The sequence below is a fragment of the Myotis nattereri genome (genome assembly GCF_964212035.1).
Source record: "Myotis nattereri genome assembly, chromosome: 1".
In the NCBI taxonomy this organism is placed as follows: Eukaryota; Metazoa; Chordata; class Mammalia; order Chiroptera; family Vespertilionidae; genus Myotis; species Myotis nattereri.
The window spans coordinates 133181770-133208777 of record NC_138075.1 but is presented as its reverse complement, the minus strand read 5'-3'; the positions used below and the strand labels follow the sequence as shown (position 1 = coordinate 133208777).

At 41.0% G+C, this 27008-nt stretch overlaps 1 protein-coding gene across 1 annotated transcript; it reads left to right on the top strand.

Annotated features, from left to right (window-relative positions):
* Nucleotides 1-677: 677 nt before the first annotated feature.
* HACD1 (3-hydroxyacyl-CoA dehydratase 1) lies at nt 678-27008 on the top strand (the record flags this gene model as incomplete). Its single annotated transcript, XM_081102132.1, has 7 exons — nt 678-931; nt 14253-14370; nt 14550-14568; nt 14645-14733; nt 18342-18463; nt 23145-23323; nt 26508-27008. 7 exons carry the CDS (start codon nt 678-680, stop codon nt 26588-26590), a joined length of 864 nt encoding a protein of 287 aa, XP_080958258.1. The 3' UTR covers nt 26591-27008.

Below are 27008 nucleotides of genomic sequence, written 5' to 3'. Positions count from 1 at the left end.
TTTTAAAGGAAAGAGATATAATGTGGAGAACAGTGGGTTACTATTTTTCCTGTGGAAAAGATTTTTTGTTAGCCCTCCGTCTGTGGCCTGTCTATATCTATCCAAACTTTTCTCCTTTGGTATCTTGACACGCCGGTCCTCTTTCCTCCAGCTTCCCCTAACATCCATTATTCCGCGCATTTCAATGAATGCCCCGAGAACCCTGGCTCCACGGAATCCACACAAGTTGGCTAAATCCTGAGTTTCCGCCACCCATGCCCCACAGGCCAGTACAAGTGAAACGGGGTGAAGTGGACAAACCTCCCCCAAAACTCTTAGGAATGCGTCTGGCGGGGAGATCCCAGCACCTGTCCCCGCGCGCAGAAGCCACCTTGGGAAATGCCGTGAGTTCCGTGTGTCCCGACTGAGCGCACTCGCTAGCGCGCGGCGCCAGGTACACGGTAACGGGGCGTCTTTCCGAGCGGAGGTTCCCCCCGGGCGCGAGGCGGACAGGCTTTCCGTGGGAGCCTCGAAACCCTACTCGGGGAGCCGCTCGCGCGCTCCGGGCGGGGGGCCGGGTCCCGCGTCGCGCGCGCTCACGAGGCCGGGGCGGGGCGCGCGGGGTGCTGGCCGGGGGCGCCCGCTCCTCCCCCCGCGAGCGGCCGGGCTGGCGGCGCCGAGCCCCCTGCGCGCGGCCCATGGGGCGCTTGACCGAGGCGGCGGCAGCGGGCGGCGGCGCTGCGGCGGCGAGCTCGGCAGGGCCCCCGCCCACTCCCCTGCCCCTCTCGGCCACCTCCCCCGGCTGCCCGGCCACCATGGCGTTCAGCGAGGAGGACGGCACCAACGGCGCCTCGGAGGCCAGCGAGGAGAGGGAGGCCCCCAGCAAGAGAAGGCGTCTGGGCTGGGCGGCCACCGCCTGGCTCACGTTCTACAACATCGCCATGACCGCGGGGTACGTGCGCCCCGAGGGGGGCGGCCCGGCTCTCCCCCAGGCCCTCCCCGCGCGGCCGTGCCCGCTACTCCGCGCCCGGGGCGGCGCCTGGGTGGTGGGGGGCGCCCGGCCCCGAAGCGCGCGGGAGGGGCGTGCGGAGGTGTGTGCGGGGCGGGGCGCGGGGTGGTCCGGGCGCAGGGGGCGCGGTGGGAGGCCGTGGGGGACGCGGGCAGCGGCCGTGGGGGAGGGGCGCGGGCGCCGCCGCCGGCGGCTTGAATGGATCTGGGCGGGGGATCGCCGTGCGCACCGGGCATTGCCTAATACGGTGCACGGCGTGGCGGCGGCGGCGGGCGCGGGCCGGAGGTTAAGTATAGACCCGGGCAGGAATGCGGGGCCGACCCGCGGAGGAGGCCCGACCGCCCCGGCGCCGCCGCTGCTACCGCCGCCGAAGAAACGCCTGGGTCCCGTCCCCCTGGAGCCCTGAGCTGTCCCTCCGGTGGCCCAAACCAGCTTTCCCGACCGGCCGCCCCTAGCGTGCTTTTCCTCGTGTTGCAGATCGCTGGGTAGAGTTTTCTTAACTGTTAATGTCACCACGATTTTTTTTTTTTTTTAAGCAACAGTACTCTCTAGACTAGAGCTTACTTGGTACGATTTAAAACAAAAAGACCACCCTGCCCTCCTGGAGGGTGTCACTCGTGTCCAGCATCTTTCTGGCCCCGTGCTCCGTTATTGATACCCTGTGCTTGGTTTCTGCCTTTGGGTTTGTTACGGTTACACGGTGACCATCGCTCTTCAGACACCTGTCAAAGTGACTTCGGTGTAGACTGCTTTTCAGAAGCTGTTAGGAGCACGCTCTTCCCTTTCTCAGTTGTGTTGCTTGTAAAAAGAAGTTATTTTCCATGTGGCCTGAATGTAATTAACCTATGTCAATGTGGGGGAAAGTTGAAAGCTTTTATAGAAAGTTTATAGAAAAATGTGATTGTCAGAGATTGAATAAACGGTTGGACACAGTACTGAGTACCTATTCTGTGCTTAGTGTGCTAGTGTAATCCCGAACACCAAATACAGTTCATGAGAAATAGAGTATTTATTGAGGATTTACTATGTGCGAGGCACTGTGTTGGTACCATCTCATTTTTAATCCTCTACAATCCTGTGAGGGGTATATAATATTATATTTAATAGATTAGGAGATTGGGGCACAACTAAATTAAGTAGTTTGCTCACAATCACACAACCACAAATTGTCAGACTTGGACTTCAGCCAAGTCTGACCCTGGAGCTGTGTTTTTTCTTCACCTTTCTGCTTTACTAAATTTTATGATCTTGAAAGCGGGAAACTAACATATTCAAAGCAACTGGAGAACAATTGAGCACCCACTACGTGCTGCTGCCTTTAAATGTGGAGACTGAAAGAATTCTCTCTTCTCGGTGTGATAGTCTCATCCAGTTAATAGACATCTATGGAACACCTGCCATGTATTAACTGGTCAATAACTCCAGTTTAATGCCTTACGTGACTGGCCATTACCTTTACCATAATCGAAGGGATTTAGGCGGTGTGCCATTCAAGGCCCTTTGCACTATGCTTCTGGATTTCCCTTTTCAGTTTTACTGCATTTGAAATTCCCTCTAATGCACGATGCCCTCAAAGCACCATGCATTTTAATTTTCATGGCTCTCTCCATCTTTGCTCAGGCTGTTTGCTCTTCGTCTAATATCTTCCATGTACCTCCCATGTCTTCTAACCAGGTCACTCTTGTTAAGTTTTCTAGGTCTCTTACTTGACCTGGAGCAGAATTAAATGCTCTCTCCCCTGTGTTCTCACACTTCATTCCTCTCCTTCCTACCTGCCCCAGCAAATTACTGCTTGTCTGCAACTTGTCTGTCTCCCTGCCTGTAGTGAGAAGGTCTCTTTTATTTTTAACTCTGTTCACAGGTAAGGATAATTGAAACGGAATAATCTACATAACTAACTCTTTGGAGTTTTTCTAGCTATACTGAGATTTGAAGAAGGAATAGGATTTGCATATGTAGAAGGTAGATATTTCAAGTGAGATAAATTCTGGAAATAGGCATGGGATGTCAGAAAGCTTGGCATATTATCTTGATTTAAGTGGAAGGTTGGGGAATAGTGGCAGGTAAGGTTGGAGAAGTTGTTTTAGAAGTGGGGCACCAAGGTTTACATTTAATGGGGTGGATGGCAGAGGGTTAGTTGAGGGTCTTTTCGTTTGTTCATTGAACTTGCTTATTTTGTTTTTCTCTTAGCAGAACTTTGGAGTGTTTATTAGTTTTTTTTGTAATAGTTTTGAAAACAATAAAATTATAATTAAGACGCAAACATTTTACACAAATGTATAACGGAACTTGCCTAATTCCATAAGCTTAGCACGGTCTTTCACGTGTCCTTATTTTTCATGAGTATCTAACCTCCTTCAGGTTTTTTTCAAACCTCTATTCTCAGGGAGGCCTTCCCTAGCTATCTTCATTCAAATAGCAACCCCACCCAAACACTCCTTATTGCCCTTGCCGGCTTTCCCCCACCCCACTTATTGCTGTATAACTGTATAATCTATTTTACTTAATTTATTGCTTATTGTCAGTCATCCCCTAATAGAGTGTAAGCTCCTTGAAATACTCAATAAATATTTATTGTGAATGAATACATATTATAGAGTATTGTAGTTATAGTATCTGTTCTCACTTACTATTCTGTCAAATATTTCTATATACTTTTCATAAATACACTTGTTCCTGATTACATAAGAGTGTATAGAATTATGTAAAATCATGCTCTAATGACATGTTGCTTTTATTTGTTTCTGTTGAATTAGTTGCTTAAGATGAATTCTCAGAAGTAGAATTAAGGACTTTTATGGTACTTGGCTAGGAAAGTGAGCATTTCTTTTTTTCGCTTTTCAAACAATACTTTTTTTAAAATTTAAGAAGTATTTATTGCATGTTCACTATGTAAAACAGTCATGCTAAGCGAAATAAGCCAGTCAGAGAAAGACAAGTATCACATGATCCTACTCATATGTGGAATCTAAAGAACAAAATAAACTGATGAACAGAATAGATCCAGAGACATGGAAACATGGAACAGACTGTCTAATCTCAGAGGGAGGATGGGGGTGGGCAGGTGGGAAGAAATTAACCAAAGAATTTATATGCATATATGCATAACCCAAGGACACAGACAATAGTGTGGTGAAGGCCTGGGGCGGGGAGTGGGGAGAGGTGGGCAGATGTGAGCTAGAAGGCATCAATGGAGGGAAAAGGGGACATCTGTAATACTTTCAACAATAAAGACAAATTAAAAATATATATACACTTTCTATCACTGCAAACAATGAACATGCATGACTGACAAATACTTTTGAAGCTGTTAAGTGCATTGTTCTAGGTTAAGTAAGTGACGTAAGATAAATATTTTAGGCCCTGTCCTTGAAGAAGTGTAACATGGGGGCATTTATATATGGCAATAAAAGACAAATGAAATAAATCTCTACAGAGGTGTCAGGTCAGATAGGTGGGGGGAATCAGAGAATCAAAGCTTTGTGGGGGAGACCATAGCATTTCAACTGAGCTTTGAAGGATGAGTAGGATTTATGAGGCACGGATGGGGAGGCAGCATAAAATAGGGTATAAAGGTTTGCCATTGCTGGACGTGCTGATGAGGCAGCAACAGATGGGCTGAAGTATAGGAAGGGAAATGGAGATAGAGGGGAGTTTGGGCCACTGCAAAGGCGTTTTAAATGCCTTGCTAACATGTTTGGATTTAATCTGTAAGCAGTACAGGAAGGTGTTGGTTAAAGGTTATGTTTCGCTCCTTTTAACTGGGTAACCTCAGATAAATTACTTACCCTCTGTGACCCTACATTTTCTCATCTGGAAAATTGGAACAGCACAGCTTTGCTAAATTATTACAAAGGAATAAACATATGGATAGGAAGTGTTCAGCAGAATTCCTGACACACAGTGGATGTTTAAAAATGATAATTCCTATTTCTAGTGGTTAATTTAAAAATGCACTTCTTGCCCTGACCAGTTTGGCTCAGTGGATAGAGCGTCAGCCTGCGGACTGAAGGGTCCCAGGTTCGAGTCTGGTCAAGGGCATGTACCTTGGCTGCGGGCACATCCCCAGTAGGGGGTGTGCAGGAGGCAGCTGATCGATGTTTCTCTTTCATCGATGTTGTTAACTCTCTGTCCCTCTCCCTTCCTCTTTGTAAAAAATCAATAATATATATATATATTTAAAAATAAAGAGCACCAAGGGCTCTGTAAACTATTAAAAATGCACTTCTTGCAGAAAGAGCAACTATCCTATCTAATAATAGACAAACATGGTAATTGACCATACCTTCGCTACGCCTCCCATTGGCTAATCAGCACGATATGCAAATTAACCCAATAAAGATGGCGGCCGGCAGCCATGCAGCTGAAGTGAGCAGAAGGCTTGCTCGCTCCAGTGATGGAGGAAGCCAAGGTTCCCCACCTGCTGCGGCTCGGCTCTGAGCTCCGAAAGCAACAAAGTTTTAATTATAGAAACTAAACAAACCCCAGATACCTGCTTTCAGCAGGCCGTGGCCTCAGAGCTGGAGCGAGTAGGAGCCAGCTCTCAGCTCCAGTGACAGCAACAAAGTTTCAATTATAGAAGGTAAATAAATCCCAGAATAATAAAAAAAGAAAAATAGGAGAGGCTGGGAGCTTCAGTTGCCAGCCAGCTTGAAAACGGCCCTCAGCCCCTCACCCAGACTGGCCAGGCACCCCAGTGGGGACCCCTACCATAAAGGGGGTGTGGCCAGCCTGAAAACAGCCATCATCCCCTCATCCAGGCTGGCCAGGCACCCCAGTGGGGACCCCCACCCTGAAGGGGGTGTGACCAGCTGCAAACAGCCATCAGCCCTTCACCCAGGCTGGCCAGGCACCCAAGCGGGACCCCTACCCTGACCTGGGACACCCTTCAGGGCAAACCAGCTGGCCCCCACCCGTGCACCCGGCCTCTATCCTATATAATAAAAGGGTAATATGCAAACTGACCCTAACAGCAGAAAGACTGGGAATGACTGGTCACTATGACACACACTGACCACCAGGGGGCAGATGCTCAATGCAGGGGCTGCCCCCTGGTGGTCAGTGCATTCCCACAGGGGAAGCTCTGCTCAGCCACAAGCCAGGCTGATGGCTGCCAGTATAGCAGTGGTGGTTGGAGCCTCTCCTGCCTCCTCAGCAGCGCTAAGGATGTCCGACTGCAGGTTAGGTCTGCTCCCCGCTGGCAAGTGGACATCGCCCGAGGGCTGCCGGAGGGATGTCTGATATTTATTCCTGAGGACAGAACCATGCATGGATTTACCACAACTTGGTTATCCATTCATCTGTTGATGGACACTTAGGTTCTTTCTTGTTTGGGGCTATGACAAATAAAGCTATGGACATTCATGTACAGATTTTTATATGGACACATGCTTTCATTTTTCTTGGGTAAATGTCTACAAGTGGAATGGCTGGGTCATATGGTAGTCACATTCTTGACTTCTTAAGAAACTGCCAAAATGTTTTCCAAAGTGGTTGTACCGTTTTCCATTTTCATGGTCAATGAATGACAGTTCCAGTTGCTGCATGTCTTCACCAGCACTGAGTCTGGTCATAGTTTTAGACATTCTAATTGGTGTGTTGTGTTATCTCATTGTGGTTTTAATTTCCCTTTCCCCAGGGACTAATGACACTGCACATATTTTCATGTGGTTACCAGTTTGCCATTTTTGGTATAGTGTCTGTTCAGATCATTTGCTCATATTTTTGGGGGTTGTTTCATTTTCTGTTAAGTTTGAGAGTATTTTAGTCTGGATACAAGTCCTTTACCAAATTATGTGACTTGTAAATATATATATATATTTTTAATATATTTTATTGATTTTTTTACAGAGAGGAAAGGAGAGGGATAGAGAATTAGAAACACCGATGAGAGAGAAACATCGATCAGCTGCCTCCTGCACACCCCCTACTGGGGATGTGCCCGCAACCAAGGTACATGCCCTTGACCGGAATCGAACCTGGGACCCTTCAGTCTGCAGGCCAACACTCTGTCCACTGAGCTAAACCAGTTACGGCGTGACTTGTAAATATTTTGTTCAAGCTGTGGCTTAGCTTTTCATTCTCTTTATAGTGTCTCTCAAACAGCAGGTCTTAAAGGTTAAAACATGGATTGGTTGCTAAATGAAAGTTTCAGTTTAGTCTAGGAAAGGAAATTTAGAGGTGTCAGTGAATAATATATGAAAGTACGGATGGTATGAATGTCCAAGACCATTGCTGGTACATGCCTCCTAGTGGTTACTTTAAAGGAGGTACAGTATAAAGAAGAAATGATAAAATTAGAATATCATTTTTCAATAACTGCTAAAATAATGGATCTGGACAATCATTATCAATGATGGCTAATATCACAGACAAGAGAGACAGTGAGAAATTATGTACTCCCTAGAGAAGTACACAGCACAGCCCGTGAATTAGCCTGGAACGTGAATCTGTATGATCAAGCCCCTAGAACTATCAATTTACAGGAATTATAGGGGATAGAAGAATATAATAAATGACTTGTGGGTATTTGATTAGTACAACCCAGATTCAGGTAATTCTACAGGACAAACCACTTTGTTTCTTCAACAGAAAAATTGTAAGGGAGGGAATGAGGGGAAACCTATCTATACTAATAACAGGGTAATATGCTAATTAGACCAGGAGACCTTCCGGGTGTCCTTCTGGACAAAGCCATGGTGGCAGGGCCAAGGCAGAGGTGGTTAGGGGCAATCAGACCAGCAGGGGAGGGCAGTTGGGGGTGAGCAGGCCAGCAGGGGGGGCAGTTGGGGGCAAGCAGGCTGGCGGGGGACAGTTGGGGGCAAGCAGGCTGGCAAGGGGGAGCAGCTGGGGGCAAGCAGGCTGGCAGGCAGAGTGGTTAGGGACAATCAGGCAGGCAGGCAGGTGAGTGGTTAGGAGCCAGCAGTCCCAGATTGTGAGAGGGATGTCTGACGGCCGATTTGGATCGGGCCTAAACCGGCAGTTGGACATCCCCCGAGGGGTCCCAGATTGGAGAGGGTGCAGGCTGGGCTGAGGAACACCCCCCTCCCATGCACGAATTTCATGCACTGGGCCATTAGTACATTAAAAGAGGCATAAAAGACATAGCAACTAGTCCTGGCCAGATGGCTCAGTTGATTGGAGAATGTCCTGTACACTAAAAAGTTGAGGGTTCAATTTCTGGTTAGGGAACATACCTAGGCTGCAGGTTCAATCTCTAGTTGGGGCACGTACGGGAGGCAACTAATCGAACTTTCTCTCTCCCTTCCTCTCTCTCTAAAAAAATCAATGAAAACATATCCTCTGGTGAAGATTAAAAAAAAAAATTCATAACAACTATGTTTGATTTTTATTTCAATCATGATGTAAAAATTTATGAGACAATTGAGGAAATTTGTATCCTGACTATTTTGTGATTTAAGAAGTTATTGTTTATTTTTAAAAAATGGGATAGTGGGATAGTGGTAGCCCTGGCTCGGTGGCTCAGTTGATTGGGGCACCCAGTAAACCAGAAGGTTTCAGGTTTGATCTCCAGTTGGGGTACATCGATGTTTCTCTCTCCTCCCTCCCTCTCTCTCAAATCAATAAAATCATATCCTTGAGTGAGGATTAAAAATGGGATAATGGTATTATGGTTATGTTGGTTAAAAACAATGCTCTTAGAGATGCATAATAAGCATTTATGAATTATAGGATGTATGATTTGATTCAAAATAATGAGGGGAGAGTGATGGTGGAGAGAGAAATGAATAGAGGTTTGAATGAAGCAAGATACACAGACAGTGGTTTGAAGGTGGGCAATGGGCACATTATACCATTCTCTATATCTTTGTATATGTTTGAAATTGTTTGTAATAAAAATTTAAAAAGCAGTGTTTAATTTTTTTTTAAAGGAGATGTAGATAATCAGGTTTTCAAGGAGCAGGTGATCTCCAAGAAATCTCAGGAGAGAAAGAAGCATGAGAAGACAGCTGGAGGAAAGCTCCTCTCTCTATAGGGTTTTTCGGGGTCATTGTAGCCATACTGGCATGAGAACAAGGCCCTGTGTTTAGCAAGTGATGGCATATATCTCCTGTTACAGCCCTGTTCTGTTGTGTCCACTTACTAATTTAGTTCCTTGAGGTAAGAACTATCCTGCTTACCTCTAATTCCCCAGCATCCAGCACACTGTCTGGCTCAGCAATAAATGTTGAACCTAAAGATGAATGAATACACAGATGAATTAAGCAAGTAAGCAAGGAACCTTCTACAACTGGAATACATGTTTATATTTTCCCAAGAGAGTATTTTATCAAAGACTGAATGTATCCATTTGGGTTAGTGTTTGGGTAATCAATAGCTCTGGCATAGTAAAAACAAACAAACAAACAAACACAACTTTTCAGAAAAGAATTTCTAAATGCAGAAGCTATAATAGTTTTTGGAATACTTTTGGTTTTATTACACTTTCGAAACTGATGGATGTAGGAAGTCCAAAATTAGGTAAAGGTAGGGCACTTAAGAGAGGTTGTGATGGTAGGACTTAAGGAGAGAGCACTAATTAGTTCAGATTAGGTCCTAGCATAGTCTGAAAAACAGATGAGAGGTTAGCAGATGGTTCAGTGGCCCTTTCTAACCCCACAGTGTTAATTTCCTTTATTTTAAACAGGTGTGTTATCCTACTATCCTAGTTGGTGCAATACTGCCACCTATAGAGCAACAGTAAAACTTGTTATAATGTTATAATGCATGGATTTTCATATCATGCTATTTAAAAATATAGTAAAACCTCGATTCATTCGGGCAAGGGGGTATCTGTTAAAGCTGAAAGCCCATTACATGATAAAGTAGGTTTTCTGAATATGTATGGTAAGAGATTGACAAATTAGTTTTTACTTATGTAGACACTTTGTGTAATTAAAAATAAGCATGAAAAGTTTAATTTCACAGAAAAGTTTTCCAAATGCATCACAGTGATTTACATTTAGGCTGAATAAGTCTAGTGAAAGTGTGCATTCATCAGTCACTGTGAGTAAACAAATACACACTCTTGCAGCATGGCTTAGTGCCTCTGGGAACATAGGCTGACATGCGTTAAACCTGCTGTAGAAATTCACACCACAGGACAACAGAACCAATTACCGTGTGCAGTTCGATGTAATCACGGGCTAATCATTCACTGAACGTTGTCTTCCTGGTGTTAAATTGTATGAGTTGTTTGTATATTGTGGAAATTGATTCCTTATCAGATGTGTCACTGGCAAATATGTCTTCCATACTTTGGGTTCCCTTTTCATTTTGATGGTTTCTTTTGCTATGCAGATGCTTTTTAGCTTGATGTATTCCCATTTGTTTATTTTTTCCTTTGTTTCTCTTGCCCTAGGAGATGTATGGGTGAAAATTCTGCTATGTGAGACATCTAAGATTTTACTGCCTATGTTTTCTTCTAGGATTTTTATGGTTTCGTGACTTACATTTGAGTCTTTTATCCATTTTGAGTTTAGTCTTTGTGCATGGTGTAAGTTGATGGTCTAGTTTCATTTTTTTTTGCATGTATGTGTCCAGTTTTCCCAACACCATTTATGCAGAGACTGTCTTTACTCCATCGTGTGCTCTTGCCTCCTTTGTCAAATATTAATTGAACATATTGGCATGGTCGAATTCTGTTCTGTTGCATTGATCTACCGTATATGCCTATTCTCGCATCAGTACCAGGCTCTTTTATTACAGTGGCTTTGTAGTATACTTTGATGTCTGATATTGTGATCCCTCTAACTTTGTTCTTTCTCAAGATTGCTGAGGCTATTCGGAGTCTTTTTTGATTCCATATGCCTTTTTGGAATATTTGTTCTAGATCTGTGAAATATGCCGTTAGTATTTTAATGGTATTGAGTTGAATGCATAGATTGTTTTTGGTATTATGATATTTTAATGATATTAATTCTTCCAGTACATGAACAAGGTATATGTTTCCATTTATTTGTATCTTCCTCTCTTTCCTTTTTCAGTGTCCTATAGTTTTCTGAGTGTAGGTCTCTTACCTCCTGGGTTAAGTTTGTTCCCAGTTATCTTATTGTTTTGTTGCAGTGGTAAATTGTATTTTTTTTTTTTTTTAGTTTCTCTTTCGGACAGTTCATTATTGGTGTATAAAAATGCCATTAATTTCTGGATATTAATTTTGTATCCTGATACTTTGCCAAATTCATTTATTAAATCTAGTAGTTTTTTGTTTGGTGGAGTCTTTAGGATTTCCTATGTATAATATCATGTCATTTGCAAATAATGACCGTTTTACTCTTGCCTTTCTGATTTGGATGCCTTTTATTTTTCCTTCTTGTCTGATTGTTGGGGCTAGGACTTCCAGTACTATGTGGAATAAGAATGGTGAAAGCGGACATCCCTGTTTTGTTCCTGATCTTAAAGGAAACGTTTTTAATTTTTGCCCATTGAGTATGATATTTGCTGTAGGTTTGCAATATATGGCTTTTTTATGTTGAGGTATGACCCCTCTATTCTCACTTTGCTGAGAGTTTTTATCATAAATGGGTGTTGACTTTGTTGAATGCTTTTTTCTGCATCTATTGATACGATCATGTGATTTTTTTATCCTTCATTTGGTTTATGTGATGTATCATGTTTATTGATTTGTGAATATTGTACCAGCCTTGCATCTCCAGAATAAATTCCACCTGGTCATGGTGTATGATCTTTTTAATGTATTGCTAGATCTGATTTATTAATATTTGGTTGAAGATTTTAGCATCTGTGTTCATCAGGGATATTGACTTGTTATTTTCTTTCTTTGTAGTACAGTATCTTTATCTAGTTTTGGAATTAGGATAATGCTGGCCTTGTCAAAAGAGCTTAAATTCCCTCCTCTTGAATTTTTTGGAATAGTTTGAGGAGGATACGTATTAGTTCTCCTTTGAATGTTTGGTACAACTTGCCGGTGAAGCCATCTGATCCAAGACTTTTGTTTGCTGGGAGTGTTTTGAGTACTGCTTCAATTTCATTAGTTGTCATTGGCCTATTCTGGTTTTCAGATTCTTCCTGATGGAGTTTTGAAAGATTGTGTGTTTCTAGGAATTTTCCACTTGATCCAGGTTGTCCAGTTTGTTGGCATATGATTGTTCATAGTATTTTCTTTAAAAAAATCTTGTATTTCTGTGATGTCAGTTGTTACTTCTGATTTTATTTACTTGGATCTTTTCTATTTGTTTCTGTTTTTTCTTTATTGATTAAGGTATTGCAAATGTGTCCTTATCCCCCCATTAACTCCCACCCCCCTAGTCCTGCCCTCACCCTCACCCCCTGTTGTCTGTGTCCATCGCGTATGCTTATATGCATACAAGCCCTTTGGTTGATCTGTCCCCCTTACCCCCACCCTCCCATACCTTTCCTCTGAAGTTTGAGCATCTGATCGATGCTTCTCTGTCTCTAGATCTGTTTTTGTTCCTCGGTTTATGTTGTGCATTATATTCCATAAATGAGTGAGATCATGTGATATTTATCTTTCTCTGACTGACTTATTTCACTTAGTATAATGCTCTTTGTAATGGGGCGACCCGCGGAGACGACCACCAGGGACTCAGATCAAGATTTAGGAGCCTTTATTAACCTGGCCAGTGACTACAGTTACAGCACCCTGACGAAGCAAAGGCTAACCGCAGTGCTGACTACAGGAGTTACATTTTATTATTAAATTCTGTGCAGGCCCAGAGAAATATGTGTCTTTCAAATTCTGGGCCCCCAATATGGAGGAAACTCTCTTTATTTATACTTTTTCCAGTCCTTTGTCTCCCAAATTTGGAATGAGACTTCCAGGCCAACTGAGAAAGAAGGCCTGCGTGCTGGGAAGGCCTGGCAACTGTCTGGGTGTCAGCACTGACAACTCTGGGGCATAGTTTACGGCCTCTCTGGAATGGGAGTAGTCTTATTTTCCTTATTATTTAAGACAGAAGCCATACTATCAGGGTTAAAATTTCAAACAGCAGTTTTTATATAAGATGGATACTTCACTCTTCAGTTCCATCCATGCTGTTGCAAATGGTAAAAACTCCTTTTTTACAGCAGCATAGTATTCCATTGTGTAGATGTGCCAAAGTTTTTTAGTCCACGCATCTGATGGACACTTAGGCTGATTCCAAATCTTAGCTATGGTAAATTGTGCTGCTATGAACATAGGGAGGCATATATCCTTTCTAATTGGTGTTTCTAGTTTCTTGGGATATATTCCTAGAAGTGGGATAAGCCTGGCTAAAGGTTCATCAATCTTGTTTATATTTTCAAAGAACAAGCTCTTGGTTTCATTGACCTTTTGTATTATTATTATTATTTTTTAGTCGGTATGTCATTTATCTCCACTCTGGTCTTTATAATTTCTTTTCTTCTATTTACTCTGGGATTTTCTTGTTATTGTCTTTCTGATTCTTTTAGATTTAGGGTTAGATCATTCATTTGAGCTTTTCCTTGTTTCTTTTTTTTTAAAATATATTTTATTGATTTTTTACAGAGAGGAAGGGAGAGAGATAGAGAGTTAGAAACATCGATGAGAGAGAAACATTGAGCAGCTGCCTCTTGCACATCTCCTACTGGGGATGTGCCCGCAATCCAAGTACATGCCCTTGACTGGAATCGAACCCGGGACCCTTCAGTCCGCAGGCCGACGCTCTATCCACTGAGCCAAACCGGTTTCGGCTCCTTGTTTCTTGATATAGGCTTGTAATGCTATAAACTTCCCTCTCAGGACTGCCTTTGCTGTGTCCCATAGATTTGGGGTTGTTGTGTAACGTAGATTTGGGGTTGTTGTGTGACACAGCAATTGTTTTTATTTAATGAAAATTATAAAAATATTAATTGATTCTTATTAATGACTTTATTTATAATTATATATAGTTATGTATTATGTATTTGTATAAAGTACATATTTATACAGCTTTTCACCTTAAGAAGTCACTATATGATTACTAAATGCTTTATAATAAGTTCATTTTTGGTAATAAACCTGATTTTTTTCAGTCTGTCAGTTTATCTGGTGGAACCAAAGATACAGTCGACATTGTTTGACATTTGTACGTAGTTGGTTGCAAATATGTTCTGTTCATCCCCTTGAAGAGTTCATGTGAAAGTAATATTTGTTATTTCTTCCTCAGGTTTTAAAAAGAGAATAACAAATTGAGAGCATAAGACATACATGTTATTATTATTTGAATTATGGCATTCTTTATAGGAAGATTAGTTGTATTCATTTTGACAACACTTTATAAAATACTTTCATTTTCTCTAGGTGGTTGGTTCTAGCTATTACCATGGTGCGTTTTTATATGGAAAAAGGAACACACAAAGGTTTATATAAAAGTATTCAGAAGACACTTAAATTTTTCCAGACATTTGCCTTGCTTGAGGTAAGTTTTCAATTATTCTATTTTTTTGTCATTGTAATATTTATTTGAAAATATATTTGTTAGCAAAAGCAATTTTGCTGATTACATACCACTTACAGATCCATTTAAAACCAATGTCAACTAGGATTTATTTTATGTTGTATGGTACTGACTTGTGATTTTTTTTTATTTGCTTACAGATAGTCCACTGTTTAATTGGTGAGTTTTTTATTTAATTTTTATATTTGGTATAAATTACCTTGAAGACAATGGTTGACTTGTTTTTTTCTTTAAGGAATTGTACCTACTTCTGTGCTTGTGGCTGGGGTCCAAGTCAGTTCCAGAATCTTTATGGTGTGGCTCATTACTCATAGCATAAAACCAGTAAGTGACATGAACATGTTCTCTACTTGAGCCTGCAAGACAGCTCTTTTATTAATAGGAATCTAAAATATTAGTACTGGTATATTTCAGGAAGCAGAATCATTGGACAAAAGAAAGCTTGGGTTTCGATTTAAGTGTGTTTGTCCATTGACTCAACGAATTAGTAGAATAACTTTGAAACACAAGCAAAACCAAATATTAGCATTTTATATTCATAATATACTCTCTGGTGTGTTCCAGTTTTTAAAATTAATATTACTATTCTGTCAAATGCTTAACTGAAAATTTTCTACCGAAGTTATGTATATTGTCTTTGTTTATGTAATTTGAACTTTTCAGTGTAAACCATTTATGTTTCCTCATTTAGCACTGAGTGTTGTAGCAACACACATAAAAAGTAAATGTAGTTCTGGAGATATGAACAAATGTCAAAGACAAAAAGTTAGAAGGGTTAAGGAACTGAGGGAAAACAAGCACGTTATATACTGAGGCATGACAGGAGAGAGACCCGGATCTAGTTAATGGCTTAAACCCTTTTAGACAAACAAACACGTGCTTACTATGTCAAGACATTGGGCCTTTTCAACCCATGACAAGCATTTCCCAGATGGGCCCTTCTGACCTTCTTGACAGCCTCTGGAGTCTCCTGTCTACTTGAGGACAGATCTCTGGCCTCCTTTCCATTCCTCAGATGCCTTTCTCTACTTGGGATGATACTTAACCTCCCTTCCATTGCCTGCAGGACTCACTGCCCCCTCCCCGCCCCCCGTCTGCATGGGGACAGGTTGTTGACCTGCTGCCCTTTTATTACTCTGCACTCCAGCCCTCTTGACCAGTATCTTTCACTCAACTTACTCCATCCATCTGGTCCCTAACCAGTGACTGCCATACAGAGAGCAATGAGTGCGTGCCACATGGAGAGCCAGACTTTTAATTCAGATTGCCGTGTAGTTTAAAAGCAGGGGCCGGACATTAACAGAATAAAAGAGAGACTATTCTGGACAGGGAATGAATATAACAGCTGGGCCAGGACCACAAAGAGTCTGAAGACTGAGAAAGAAGAAAGAAAAGACAGGGTGGCCAACATTAACTGGAGAAAAGAATTTGAAGACAAGTAAAGGTGGCTAGTCCCCAAAGAGAAAGAAGATCCATCTGCTTGCTCTTTTTTTTTTTTATCCTCCAAAGAATCTCTACCTTAATAGTACTATTTAATTTTGTCCAACTCTTTAATTAATTCAACCAACATTTATTGAGTGCATTCTATACACCTGGCACTGTGTTAATTTCTGGATTTACAATGAATAAGGCAGTCCCAGCCAACATGCTGGGGATCTGGCTATTAGTAATGCAAATAGAGTTCCTGCCTCACAGAGCCTGTGATTGGGATAGATACGGGTACTAGACGAGGTGTTGCACAAATAATTCTTTCATTATATTGACATTAGTGCTTTGAACCAAGAGACCAGCCTGCATGGCAACATTCTTTGGGACTTAGCCTGACCTCTGGAGTGAAGGAAGGCTCCCTGAGGAAAGAATGTATAAGTTGAGTATTGATAGAGATACAAGAGTGAGGCAGACAAATTTTAGTACAAAATTGGCAAGTGTTATAATACAGATATGAACAAAATACTGTGAGAACAAGGAAAGTGAGCAAATAACTGCTCAGGGTGAAAGGAATTGTTTGGGAAAAGTTTTCCAGAGGGTGTGATATTTTAGCTGGATCTTAAAATATGAGATGAGAAGGGGTTTTCTATGGGATTAGCCTTCTAGTTAGAGGGAATAGCATATGTTAAGGCATAAGTGTTCGGAGCATGTTCTGGAAAGAATACAAAATTTAGTGTCACCAGAGAGAGGTGTTGGGGATTTGGGGTGGGAGTTTGGGGTGGGGTTGGATCAAGTGTTTGCAGATGAAGTTAGAGAGATTTCTGAGCTCAGATTTATAAAGGACCTTGAACTTCATGCTCAGGTGGTAGGATTGTATCCTTTCCTCTTAAATAGTGGGAAACCACTGAGACTCAAATCACAGGACTAGCTGCCTCCAATTTTGTTTGTTTGCTTCTTTGTTTTGCTTTTAAGAGAAAACTTTCACCCATGAAGAGAATAAAGCAGTGGAGAGATTTGTCAGGAGGCTGTCCCGATAGTCTGGATGAGAGATGATAAGGCCCTGGTAGCAGGGCCAAAGATGAGTGGGCAGATTCAAGAGTTCGTGCTCCAGTAGAATGGGCCTGATTTGATGACTAATAGGAAGCCGGAGGGTTAGATTGTTCCCATGCTGTTTTGAGGGGGCGATGTTGCCCTGGGATAGCTGCGTTATTGGCTGGAGTGAATTGTGAGAGAGAATCCAGTACAAAGGTGACCATTCCTGTGCTGAGGATACACTGAAGTTGTGTGTTTATAATGAATTACGTAGTGGTGACTGCATTACTTTTCTGTACTACGTCTGTCTAACCCTACCATCTACACTAATAAAAGAGAAAAATGGTAATTGGCGTACGGCGATACCCTTTTCATTGGCTAATCAGGGCTATATGCAAATTAACTGCCAACTAAGATTGGCAGTTAACTGCCAACAAGATGGCGGCTAATTTGCATATGTAGGCACAATGCAGGGAGGCGAAAGGGAAAGCAGGAAGAAGCCCCCTGCCACTGACAGTGATCGGAAACCCAGGGGGGAGCTAAGAGCTGGGGGGCAGGGCAAAGGCGGCCCTGGGGCCACCTTTGCCCTGCCCCCCAGCCATGATCGGAGAATCAGGCGCCTTTGCCGCCCTGGCCAGTGATAGCAGGAAGTAGGGGTGGAGCCAGCGATGGGAGCTGGGCACGGTCGAAGCTGGCAGTCCCGGGAGCTAGGGGTCCCTTGCCTGGGCCTAAAGCGGAGCCCACGATCGCGGCGCCCCCCGCTGCCACTGCAGGTCCCCGCTGCCCGGGCTGGACGCGTAGGCCAGAGGTGTTAGGCCTGGGCAGGTGCGGAGCCTGCAACCACGGGGAGCTGGGGGTCCCCTGCCCAGGCCTGACACCTCTGCCAGAGGCCTCAGGCCTGGTCAAGGGGCGGCCGATCCAGTGATTGGTGATCGGAGGGTGATGAGGGTCAACTCCTCTGTCTGAGGCATCTGGCCTGGGTGGGGGGCGGAGCTGGGGATTGGGGGGATATGAGGGTCCCCTTGCCCAGGCCTGAAGCCTGGGTCAGAGGCGTCAGGCTTGGGCGGGGGTTGGAGCAAGCGATCAGAGGGAGATGGGGGTCCCCTGCCCAGGCATGATTCCTGGGCCAAAGGCCTCAGGCCTGGGCGGGGGCCAGAGCCAGTGATCGGGGGGAGATGGGGGTCCCCTGTCCAAGCCTGACACCTCTGGCGGAGGTGTCAGGCCTGGGCAAGGGGCCGATCAGGCGATCGGAGGGTGATGGGGGTCAATGCCTGAGGGCTCCCAGTATGTGAGAGGGGGCAGGCTGGGCTGAGGGACACCCCCCCACACACACCCAGTGCACGAATTTCGTGCACCGGGCCCCTAGTTCCATTATAATAAAAGACACACCGTAAATAATTAAGATACAGTATCTTCATGGAGAAAAAAGCTCAAGCTCCAACAACACTGTGGATTTCTCTGTCATTCTCTAGATCCAGAATGAGGAGAGTGTGGTGCTGTTTCTGGTCGCGTGGACAGTGACGGAGATTACTCGCTATTCCTTCTACACGTTCAGTCTTCTCAACCACTTGCCATACTTCATTAAGTGGGCCAGGTGGCGATGCCTTGTAGTTTAGGCTCTCACAGTCCTGTGCATGAGTGTTGTGTTGCTGAGCTAACACCAGAGAATTACAATTTGTGCTTCAGCCCTGCAATGCCAGGGTGCTGCTGTTCTGCATACCTAGCAAAACATCAGCTGCATTCTAAAGGCTTAAATTCATGATCAGAGAGAAATAATCTGTATTTTTAGGAAATCAATATAAGACAAATTCTATTAGTACCCTTAACCTCTAAGCTGGTCATTCGTTTTTCTTTAAAAGCAAAATATACATTTTGGAAATTATATTAGGTAAACAGTGTGCCAAAAACATGGCATTTTGTCTGATTGATTGAAATGATTTTTAATATTCAATGTAGTACCCTCAATTTTTAGTATCTTATACATACAATGTCAATTTTTTTGTATGTATAAAATACTAAGCGACAGACATTTAAAAAAATCACACTTATTTGAAATTGTATTATTTGGACTGGGAACAAAATTTATATTTCAAAGGTTCTAAATATATATATCCTAAAACAATAATTTTTAAAGCAAAAGATTTTTTTTCTTTTTAAAGGTTGAATTCTTTGAGGAGCTGATATTTTACAAAATTATTATAAAAACAAGATTGTTCTTTGGAGAACAAACCGCAAAGCATAGGTTTGTTCATTTCATTTTCTGTTGTACTTATAGTGGCAATCACATCAATAACAACTTAATGTGCTCTGCGCCAACTGCATAGTTGAAATGCAGGCATGAGCACAACAAAATCCCTGCCCACTCAAGATGGAGGAGGCAAAAAACGATCCCAGTAACAGCTCTGTGAAATGCCAGGGGGTAAGAAGTTCAAGGAGGCACAGGATAAGAGATGTGCATCTCGTATACGTCTATCCCATGTAGGTAGGATAAAAGGGTTTCACAGTATTTCCATTTCTTTACATTTGTCTGTTAAACTACAGAAATAATATGATTTCTTTGTAAAAGGCTCAAATAGCACAGAAGTTTGTAGAATAAACACAGAAAGTTTCTCTTTGTACTCTTACCTGACCCACTCCCTACCCCTTGGAGGGAAAAAGTGTGGCCTTTACCCACCCAGACTTTTTCATATTATCAAAAATGTGAACACAGTGTGAGTTTTTAAAAACATAAATAGGATGACATTATACTTGCTTTTTGTTTATATGTTGGAGATCTCTCTCTTTTTTTTAAATCACTATAGGTATATTTAGATTTAGCTCTTTAACTCTTTAATATTTCATAGTATGATGGACCCAGTTTTGTATTGCTAGAATTTAGGTCATTTTCAATTTTCAAATGTTATAAATACGGCATCTCAAATAATGCTATATCCATATTTCTGATGTTTTTTAAAGCTCTGATATTTATACTCATACATTCCTAACTTGTTTGAAGGTAATCTGTAAGCTGGTGTCAGGTTTGTTTTGGATAGTCACTATTGTGTTATATAATTTTTTAAACTTTTAAAAATATTTTATAGTTCTTTTTCAACATTTTTGGCTTACTATTTTGTATGTAATAAAATTCTTTAAAATTATAATTTTAGCTTAAACATACTGTCTGTCTTAAGAAAGTTGCATTACCATTTATATGTGTTTGGTTGGTTTTATTCCTGTTGTATCTGAATAAAACACACTCACTTTCGGTGATTGGGCCCATCATAATGTTGGCGGTTTGAAAGCTGTACCTAATCCAGAATGCTTGTTAGTGCCATTTTGCATGACCTCAGTCTTTCCGTCCTCTAACGCCTTTAAAAATATAAATTCATGATACAGTCTTTTAAAATTTGCTGTTATTTATAACATTTGTGGAAGATAGTGGTCTTGAATGCTTTGTGTGTTTGCCTTTTGGGATGCATTTGCATGTTTTGAATTTCTGGAAAAGTTCACAATTCTGCCATAGCATTTAAAATTTGCTCTTCAGAAATCCTTTGTCAATTGCCTTGATGTTAAATAAGGTACTGTAAAATCTTTCAAGTTTGAAATGCACATGTTAGCATAATACATCATGTTAGTTCATTATAATTATTATACTTCGTGTCAAAAATTGTAAAGATCCCAACTGTCTATATATATATTTGCCAACCCCCTTAAGGAACCTAAAATCATATTTGCACTTATGTTCAAATATTGAAGATATTGTTCTCAAATAAAGCTTCACTTTAGAAATGCCTTTTTATTTATAACTAGTTAGCCTACTGTGATCCAGTTGAATACAACTGGATCCTATTTGTGTTAGGAGTATTCTTAGAAAGTCCACCAAACAGATCATTGTATATTGTTGTTTTCATTTTAATTTCCAGTTTAACTTAAAAAATACATTCCCTTCAAAAATTTTTAGGTGAAAATTAGGAATCTTTAAGGAACATTATATCTTTTTCTGCATGGTAGTTAAATAATACTGCCATCAGAACTTAGAGAGTGATGATGTAATCTTTTTAAAATACAAATAAAGTCAAATAAATTATACAATTTATTCCCATTTTGTTAAAAATAATCACTCTTTAAGGCTTTAAACGAGTTTATCATAGGAGTGATTTTTTTCTATTAAAGAATAATGCTACCAAAAAAAGCTGAGTCACATAAAGTTAATAAAAATTACTTAAATAAGTTTGAATGTTTTACTTGAAAAAGGAATATAATATGTTCAGTAATATGATTTTAAATTGAGATAGGACAATGATATTGGAAAAGATTGATTTAAATGATACAAATAACTACACAGACTGGAAAGAAAGCAGGTTAGATATACTGAAGGAAAGGAGGGGGTAAACTGGGACAGGAAAAGGACACTTTTTCTTTCTTTTTTTTTAATATATATTTTTATTGATTTCAGAGTGGAAAGAAGAGGGAGAGGGAGATAGAAACATCAGTGATGAGAGAGAATCATTGATTGGCTGCTTCCTGCATGCCTCACACTGGGGATCCAGCGTGCAACCCAATCGCCATGCCAACGCTCAGTCGCCATGCCGACTAGTAAAGTTTAACTAGTAAAGTTTTCTTTCTTTACTAGTTAATCTATTTGGGAAAATAATTCTGTCCCTGTTGACCATCTTTTATCCTTGTATAACTGGCATCCTATATAATAAAAGCCTAATATGCTAAGTGTCCAGTTGTCCAATCGGCTGTTCAATCAATCAAAGCACAATATGCTAATGATATGCTAAGGCTGCTCAACCGCTCACTATGACGTGCACTGACCAGCAGGGGGCAGACACTCCAACTGGTAGGTTAGCTTGCTGCTGGGGTCTGGCCGATCAGCCTGGCCTGTGCCCTCTTGCAATCTGGAACCCCCCAGGGGATGTCGGAGAGCCAGTTTTGGCCAGATCCCACAGGCCAGGCCGGGGGACCCCACTGGTGCACAAATTCCTGCATCGGGCCTTTAGTATAGGAATAAGATTGTCTCTAGGCTTCTGTCATACTGACAGATTTGATTTTTCTTTATAAATATTTCTTAATGCCAACAAAATGATTAAATCGAATATGGGTTCTTTTTCCACCAAAATTTTGACCTTAATTTTCGGCTACATAATGACTGACTTGGAGAAAAACTGTTTTCTTTAATGCCTTGGGTCCTTGAGGCGGCTGCTGCTGGACACCAGTAGGAACTTGGAGACTGTTGCCCTAACTGCAGCATAAATGATGCCTGGCCTGCTCTATGTCAGGGAACTTGCCACAGTCCACGTAAACAAATTGTGATTTTTAGATTTAGAATAGAACCTTTTTAGTTCTAATTTAAGCAAGCTAAACTATTTTTTTAAAAGATTTTTTTTATTGATTTCAGAGAGGAAGGGAGAGGAAGAGAGAGATAGAAACACCCCCTCCTGGGGATTGGCCCACAACCCAGGCATGTGCCCTGACTAGAAATCTAACCTTGACCTCCTGGTTCATGGGTTGATGCTCAACCACTGAGCCACACTGGCCAGGCTACCTAAACTACAGTATTTATTAATGTAGGAATTCAGGGGACAGCTTGTTTTACTTGTTTTGTTGTGATAGTAGTCTTAGACAATTACTGGTTACTGATGCATTAGGTAATATCAGTTTTTTGAAATATTAATTCTCTTTTAATTAGTAACCACAAAGGGTTTTCCAAATCCCTTCAAATAGGTAATTTCAAGGTTTAGATGTAAAATTAGGATCATAGCTGGTCTTTTAAAGCATAGCATTTGAATGATAAATGTGTAGCTTCAGGGGAATAAATCAGTCAGTTATGATTCCAGGTGTCAAAGAAGTTACCTTTAAAATACCTTACAAGCTTACATATGCTTTACAAATTAATACTTACACCCTTTAACCATTTGTACGCCATAAGCATCTATAGACGCAAGCAACAGACCTTTTTTAATTAAATTCAAAATATTGTGGCAATTTAACTGGTCAAAATAGTTTAAAAACCGCATATACATGTAAAAATGTATAGTACTTTAAAGTAAGTTGACTACTTTATGATCTTGCCATTTGAAATGGAAGCTGCTATGGGAAAAAAGGATGATAATTAAATTAATGAGCAAATGATTAAAGTAGGAAAAAAATTAACCTTTTTATGTGAAGTTATTGTAAATATGTATAGGAAGGAGAATTTTTAAGTTTAAACATAGCAGTAGCAAAAGAACCATGATATAAAATTCAGTATTTATCCTAGAAAAATAACTTTGAGGTTTTTCTTTCTCCAGATATAATTTTTTTATCATCTTATATCCTGTTGGAGTTGCTGGTGAACTTCTCACGATATACGCTGCCTTACCATATGTGAAGAAAACTGGAATGTTTTCAATAAGACTTCCTAATAAATACAATATCTCTTTTGACTACTATTATTTTCTTCTTATAACCATGGCATCATATATACCATGTAAGTATGTATTTATTAGTACTTTGATTTAGCATATGCTATGAAAGTTTTTGGAAAGATATCATAATTGCTAGCTTAATAAGCAAGGAGAAGTAACAGCTTACAAATACATTAAAACTTCTATTCATGGAAATGCTCTAAAACTTGATTGTAGTGATGGTTGCACAGCTGTATAAATTTACTAAACTAAAACTGTACACTTAAAATAGGTGAATTTTATGATATGAAAATGACATTTTAATAAACGTGTATATATTAAAAAAAACCTCTATTCAATCCCACATATATTCATTAATATGAAATAATTGAAGAGCTAGTGAGTTAGAAAAGGCTTTTTCCAAGTTATGAGAAGAAAGGTAAGTAAATTAATTTACAAATGATTACCTTCTCAAAATTACTTTAAAATAAGCTAAGTATGATTTATTTTTTTAAAAGAAAAGATAAAGCATGGGTCAGTGAACTATTTGTAAGCATTTAGAGTTACGTATCTGAATAGAAACATTTTATCCTAGAAAATGTCAGGTCATTTTTATCTATTCATTAAGCATATACTTGGAGAAATCATCTAGGAGTACTTTTTAGTCTTATATGTGTTGCTCTATGCTCTGGAAAATAAAGAAGCTACTTTTCTTAAAATATTTTGAGTAACTCAGCCTCTTCTAATTTCTCATCATCTTTCAATAGTTGCAATGAATTAGTGAGGCTTTACTTGCTTCATTTAAGTTCTAATGATATATGTTTAGGTCAAATTTCGATAGTTATTAGCAGGAAATAATGTAAAGCAAGGTGGTTAGTTACTCTTCTGAATAAAATTAGAGATTGGTGTCAGTGAGGGGAAAGGGAAATAAGAAAAGTTTATAGAATCTAAAGTCTACATTGATGCAGTATAAGATACATCATCTAAAGGGGATGAACATAAAAACTGGCCAGCACCTGGAGGCCTCCAATTTTTAAAAAAATATTTTTATTGATTTCAGAGAGGAAGGGAGGGGGAGAGAGGGATAGAAACATCAATAGTAAGAGGATCATTGATCGGGTGCCTCCTGCACGTTCCCTACTGGGGATTGAGCCTACAACCTGGGCATGTGCCTTGACCGGAAATTGAACCACGACCTCCTGGTTTATAGGTTGACCCTCAACCACTGAGTCACACCAGCCCAGCCAATTTTTAAGCTTTTCAAAAATCAAAGTGGACTTTTGTCAGTTAGTATTTTTATTCCCCTCACTTGTACCATTTCAGCCTGACTCTCGTTAGATTTTCACCAGTGTTAGTTCAGCAGAGCTAAGGAGTGGTACACCTATGACAATTGTTTGTATCCCCTGCTTTTCCCGACACCCAGTGAATGGCAGCACACCTTGAGCAGAGCCAGACCTTGCTTCAGTGTCTGTCATATCATAGTTGCAGTTTCAGGGGTTGGGCTCTCATTCCTTTTGACCACTGACATCTGCAAGAAGAGGCCCAACAGATCACGGTTGAAACCAGCAAACTAATAACCTTAGACCAGTGGTCGACACCACGGTCTTAGACCATGTGTTTTCAGGTGTCCTGGGAAGCGTAGACCCCATCCTATGCCAGTAGCAGCTTCTCAGTTTATTATGCTGACATTTACCTGAGAGGCCCACTTGCTGGAAGATCAGTCAGCCAGGGCAGTGGTCGGCAAACTGCGGCTCGCGAGCCACATGCGGCTCTTTGGCCCCTTGAGTGTGGTCACGAAGTTTCAATCGCACTGTATGTGCGCGCCCGCACGTGGTATTTTGTGGAAGAGCCACACTCAAGGGGCCGCCGTTTGCCGACCGCTGAGCCAGGGGGATGTTCTCCACTTGATTATTATTAGTAATGTTAACTAATGTTGCTTTGCTTACTAAATTCCTTGCTAATTAAAATATTGAGAGTACTTTTTGAGTACTTATTTTAATTTTCAAACGAAGTATTGTTAGTTCTCATTTATCATGAGGACTTTATAGATTAGAGAGGTTAAGTGGATGGATTAAAAGTCACCCAGCTGGTAAATAAAGTCAGGATTTGAACTCAAGCCTACACTTAAACTCAGAATGTTAGAGAAGCATTTGCAAACACTGGTCAGTTAGCTTTAAGTATATATGACCTGAATATATTTAGACTTCTAGGTATAGTATGATGGTTACATATATTAAGATGAGTAGTACCTACATATTAAAAAGTAAAATCTGTTGTGCATTTTTGCTCCATTTGAGCCCGTCTAAAAATACCTATCTGAAGTTGCTGAAGCTAGATATTCAAAGCTTGTTTTGTCATTAAAGTCATTGGTTTAATTATTCTGTGTTCCATTTTCAGGGATGTTTTTACATTTGTATTGTTGCTAGTTAATATGAATTTGTTCATCTATTAACGCTTACACTGTAATTTAAATCACTGATTCACATTGACTCAGAATAATTTTCCAAATTTGATAGGGCAGATGACAGTTTGTCTAACTGATCTAATACACGCACATGTGTGTGATTGTATAGAACAGACTACCCTTATACCCAGCCATGAGGGGCCTCTGCTCTGGGCCCTGTTTGGCTGTCCACTGATCACCTCTCCACCCCTTGCCTTCTAGATCACACTTTGGAAACCCAGAACCATGGAATTTGCTGCCCACATGGCACTGAGTGTGCATCTAGGCACTGCATAGCCTCCTCCCCAACCTGTTCTCCTGAGGGTTAACCATGTCGGCAGTGTACACGGCCCTGAAATCCAGGGGTAGCTAGGGGCAGCTGTTTGTGAGGGGTATGGATGGGGGTATGAGTTGTGTGGGCATGCATATCCACACATGTATTCACAGTACCCCTCGTGATATAGGACTGCCAATGGAATGGAGAGCAGGGGGCCAGGCGGGCAGCTCTTCTGTGCTGGAATGTTCTGGCACAATATTCCAAATTATTACTAAATTCAAACATGGCCTTCCAGGTCATCATGAAAGTATATTTGTCAAGGTAGTATTAAAGTTTGCTATGAGACCTCACAGCTTACGGCATTAAAGTATTTAGGCAGATGGTCTGTGGCCTCCATTTGTACTCTCCCCAGAGCTCTGTAAATACTCAGGGGTAGCAGGTGGCATTTGATGTGCTTGCTTTCAAACTTTGCCACTTTTAAGAGGTTTCAAGTTTAAATAATTTCCAACAATAGCTTATCTTTCTTTGTTTTCTTTTTTCAATGAAGTGTTTCCACAACTCTATTTTCACATGTTACGTCAAAGAAGAAAGGTGCTTCATGGAGAGGTGATTGTAGAAAAGGATGATTAAATGACCTCTACAAACAAGGTGCTTTTTCCAGAATAACCAGGATTACTTGAGTCCAAGTTTTAATAACAAGAATAAACAACTTCATGAAATACTACAGATTGTATTATTTCTTCAAATATAACTTGAGATACGTGGTGTTTGCCAATATTTGTCTTCACACTGTGCCAGGTCCATTTTCTACAAGAACTATGCAAGTACTTATCAACTCCTGCGTAGGCGATCATCATTAAGAAAATGGTGTATTACTTGCAAAAAACTATTTTGTTAGGTTTTTTTTAGTTTCACTAAATTGTTATGCTCAAAGCTTTAAAAACCAATATTTAGTAATTAGTTTCGTGGTTTAACATTATATTCCTGCCAGTAATAATTTATGTGATATTTATAAATGAAAGTAAATACAGAGTTATAATAGCTTATT